Source organism: Punica granatum, chromosome 1 (genome assembly GCF_007655135.1).
Source record: "Punica granatum isolate Tunisia-2019 chromosome 1, ASM765513v2, whole genome shotgun sequence".
Lineage (NCBI taxonomy): Eukaryota > Viridiplantae > Streptophyta > Magnoliopsida > Myrtales > Lythraceae > Punica > Punica granatum.
The window spans coordinates 10,818,932-10,823,915 of record NC_045127.1 but is presented as its reverse complement, the minus strand read 5'-3'; the positions used below and the strand labels follow the sequence as shown (position 1 = coordinate 10,823,915).

The 4,984-nt window shown below is 30.1% G+C and overlaps 1 protein-coding gene across 1 annotated transcript; it reads left to right on the top strand.

Moving 5' to 3' along the window:
* Positions 1 to 4,351: 4,351 nt before the first annotated feature.
* LOC116192394 (monothiol glutaredoxin-S10-like) lies at positions 4,352 to 4,984 on the top strand. Its single transcript, XM_031520934.1, has one exon. It carries the CDS (start codon positions 4,416 to 4,418, stop codon positions 4,725 to 4,727), a length of 312 nt encoding a protein of 103 aa, XP_031376794.1. The 5' UTR covers positions 4,352 to 4,415; the 3' UTR covers positions 4,728 to 4,984.

Here is a 4,984-nt window from a genome sequence, read left to right as displayed (position 1 = left end):
TGGATATAGGAAGATCATAAACATGATATATAATTTCTTTAAAGAAGACTGATAAACAATTTCTAGAGTATGATATAATATTGAAATCTATCCGGACAACTGCCTTTGCCATGGTCAATTTTAATGATTAGGATTTGTAATATTTTTCGACTACTATATCTTTCACTATGCAATTATGGCTACACTAGTGAAGGAATTCCTGGGCATATGTGAGGATCACGTGGTACGGCGGACGGATCAATGTTAACCTAGCTTAAATATGATGGCTGGTTATAACGTACAACCTTATGATATACACACACACACATATAAATGTAATATAAAAGTGAAACTATCCCAACACAAGCCTAATAATATTTTCAATTAAATATTATGAAATATCACAAGAATTATATAAAAATGACATTACAGTATTTCTTCTTTGATATATGATCAAAACACTAACAAAAATCAATAGTTCTACAAAATTAGGTCATATAAAAAGAAAAAATTTTAATAAATGAAAGTGAGGATATCAAACAACATCATTTTTTAGAAAATAAAATAAAATCAAGTTTGTATACTTGAACTTAGTATTTGTGTTAAATCTGCATAATCTTAATGATTGAAAAAATATTTAGTGCACTTTAAATAAGGAAATTAGTAGGAAAATTATTATTGAACTATTTAAAATTACTCTAATTTATTAGGATTATTATTCAATAACTTTAGTTATAGTTGAAAATTTCTAAAAATTATAATAATAATTATTAAATATAAACATGTGTAAAATAAAAATGATATTAGATTACTGTTTAAAATTTAAAATTTATAATTGAAAAATATATTTTTAATAATAAAGTTGTATTTGAAATTTTAAACAATAATAATATTGAATAATATACTATGGAGTGATATGAAAAAAAGAAGTCCGCACAACGCACATGGAAAATGTAGTACATAGTAAAATTGCCAGTGCATCCACTTAATAATTATAATTAAATAAATAGCCATTAGGACTACATAATAGAGATAATCTTATTGAAAAATCATAATTATAAAGTAATTTTAAATAATTTTAAATGATTGTAATTTAATTTGAAATTTCATGTGATAATATGGTAAAAAAAATATATGAATACTCTAGGCGGTTTATTGAAAACAATTTATGTAAATTGAAATTTGTTTAACGAAATTTGTCGTGATTTAATCTTACATGTTATTAAAAGAAAATCTGACAAGAGTAAATTAATGTGCCCGTAAATTTATGCAACGCACGGAATGAAAATTAATCAAAACGTTATATATCATCAAAGAATCAATAGATAATAAGATATGAACCATTGTCTACTGTTGTCTGTTTGAAGGTCATAGAATCTCTTCTTTTTCTTTGTTTGTTTTAAAAGGTTAAAAATCTAGAAGAGTAAAGTCTGTATCTAACCTTTAGTAATGCTGCAATTAACTAACCTTTTAGAAGCATCACATAATCTAGAGATAGAATATATATGTAGTGTACGTGCTAATTTATGGAGCGGCATCGATCCCACCCATCACGATTTATATAACGTAATCGATCTTTCTTTTCTTTTTAATTACAAGAGGTGCCCATAAAACTAGTACAATAAAATATTAATCTTAATAACTAATAAAAAAATAAAAATATTATCACAACGAGTATCAAATTTAAAATCTCTTGATAATGATAACAAGCAAAACATGTACTATTGCGGTACACCCTCATTGATTTACGTAATCGATCTTTGATATATATCACATGCATTGCAAGATGTAAGGCATCCTATTCAAAGTTGACATTCTCTTTTATATATGATCCCATCCCCATATTGGATTGGATACTATCGATTTGATCGTCACGTGGCTATAATATATTCTCACCCTACGGATCATCAATAATGAGTGGCCTACCGTACAAGCACCTTTTAATCAATACTTTTGGGCTAAAACTCCTATAATATGTTAAATAGTAAAAAACACCCCTTTTTTTTTAAATTAGCTACACACACTACCCCTCCTTTCGTTGACGTGACACTAAGAGAACAATCATTTTGCCATATGGATTCCATGTCACGGAACTGCACCGACCGACTCGTTACCTGATTTCCTTAATCGAACCAAATTTGACTCGATTTAAGAAAAAACAGTATAAATTAGCGAAATGAGGGATAGTGTATGGCTAATTTTAAAAGGAGGGGTATCGCTGACCATTTTGCAAATTATAGGGTATCATCGAAATTTACTCATATTTTTATCTTTCGTTATTAATTTCTTTCTTTGTTCTTTTTCTTTATTAATTCCAAATTATCCCCATTTAAACTCCGCTTTCGGCTGAATATTTCTCGACATATATATCTAGAACAAATGATGCATATAGATATATATATATATTATATAATATAAATATATGCTCAATAACGGGCTTTGTTTGGTTTTGGAATAATTTTTTTTACTCTATTCTGCTTAACTCCACTTATTTTCAATTTAATAATACAATTATTATTTTTCCTTTTCTCTTTAATTTTTAATATTAAATTTTCTCAACTATTCATTATTTTTTTCACAATTTAACAATATAATCATTATTTTCTGTAAATTATTCATTACTTTTCTTTCACTTTTTCCTATAATTCAACAATACAATCATTACTTTTTTTATTTTTTTTCCACCTTATTATTACAATCCAACTAAATAAATAAATAAATAAATAAAAATAAATAATATATATATATATATATATAGTTAGAATGGAGTGGAGTTATCTCAACTCCATTTCCAAACAACTCCTAAGCTTCTATTCACAAAGCCAATTCATCTCAAGGAAGGAACCTTCTCTTCCCCCATTGTCGTCTATATTCTTAATTAATATTTTAATAATCCCAAACGATCATAATATTCTTTGCCTAGTTGCCTCGGGTAGCCATGAATATTTCTGTAATTATTTTTCGGTGAAATATAAAAGTTTTGTTGATTCGCATTAAAGCCACTCGCATTAATTAATTAAGAGCTTAAAATCACAAACTGGAAAGAACAACTTATTCTCCCGTTATTGCTAATTACCTCAACTCCTCCATGCATATCGATTACAATTACAATATAGTAATGAGAAGGGTTTTTTCTTTTTTTTCCCTAAGATCTAAGAAAAGGGTTCAATATAATGACAGCAAAAAGAGTTTCCAATTTATTTTCCCATATTATATATATATATATATATAATATCTTACCTTTTTTTTTTGGGTGAATTGCAGGGCGGAAGCCGGGTATATATATCATACTTAAGCTTATTAACCTTTCTCTTATAACCGATATATATATGTATATATATATAATCCCGAATGCATATATAGATTTCAAATTTGATGGTATCGCGTGAGTCCCGCCTTAATGAGAAATTTCTTGGGTTGTACAAGCTGATCCTAGATCAAGAGGGTTTCTTTTTTATCATTTAATCTTTTTAGCGAGGACAGAACTATGCATAGTTTGTGCCTATAATTGCCACTGATCAGCTTGTATCCACTAATCATCATAGTTTGTATCCCCTCGGTCTATCTTTTAGAGTCGAACTTAAAATCTCGTACGACAGAAGAACGCTATTATAACGGTACTATTACAACATCAGAAAAAAAAAATTGACCAGCTTATGATCTCCAAGAACAGTGACCTCAATTCCAAACAATCGAGTATCCTTAGAGCAAGCTTCTAGTAGCTTTGTCATATATGCAATTGATCTACTACTTCCTTTTCTTTTAGCATTAAAATAAAATCTATTATTTTCAGAGGCTTTTAATCCTATATTCCTAGCTTCTTTTCTTTTTCGTTGTGTATAATTTTGTGAAAATTATTTGCCCATTTTATATATTAATAAAAAAAACAAAAAAAATTAATGACTTCCATAGAAAAGTTATATGCACCTGTTTTACGAGTGCCGGAATATCTAAACCATTTATTACAGTAATTAATATTCAATATGATACAAGTTCTGATCCAAGGAAATTTTTAGGCATCGAAGTCAAATTATATCTCAAGGAACCTTCCTCCTTTTTTTTTTTCCTCCACAAATCCACCCACCTATTTTGTTTTTCGGTTACAAGAGAGACCCATTAATATAGTATAATGAAATATAAATTCTAATAACTAATAAATGACACAGATAGTCCCAGTGAGTATCGAAACTGAAACATCTTAATTATCAGGTGATAACGTGCACTACTGTGCTATACCCTCTTTTGATTCCACCCTCCCAAGAAATTTTGACAATATTTTCCAAATAAAGGAAAAGAAAGCAATTCTACCACAGCCTATATATAAGGCCATGCATAAATAACATCCTAAATCATAATAAGTAGTACCAAACTTCGTCATTCAACCACTAGTTAAGAAAACATTCTACTAGCAGACTTATTATCACCATTTAAATAGAATGGATCGGGTCACTAGCTTGGCATCGCAGAAGGCGGTGGTGATATTCAGCAAGAGCTCATGCTGCATGTGCCATGCAATCAAGTGGCTGTTATATGATCGGGGCGTGAGCCCGGCAGTATACGAGCTGGATGAGCTGGACACCTGGGGCCGGGAGATGGAGTGGACCCTCGTGAGGCTCGGGTGCAGCCCCTCGGTCCCAGCGGTGTTCATTGGCGGGAAGCTTGTCGGATCTGCCAGCTCTGTCATGACCCTCCAACTCAATGGCTCGCTCAAGAGGATGCTCATTGAGGCCGAAGCTATCTGGCTTTGATTTGCTGATCACTTCTTAATCAACGTACTCCTTACTTCATGCCAATGCGGCTCTTTAGAGGGTATATTTTGTAAGGAGAGAACATTTATGAAGTGTCCAAATTTTTTGGTCACTTCCTCGTTTTTCATTTTAAACAATTATCTTTTTCGGGGCTAAAAATCCATAAATTTTCTTTAAGGTGTCTACTGTGATATGTTGCATAAATTTTTATTTTCTTTCTCCTTATTATATTACTAGCTGGATAAACAAAAGTTTAT

Excerpts from the sequence above, each read along its gene's own strand:
- LOC116192394 (XM_031520934.1), top strand. The coding sequence starts at position 4,416 with ATGGATCGGGTCACTAGCTTGGCATCGCAGAAGGCGGTGGTGATATTC.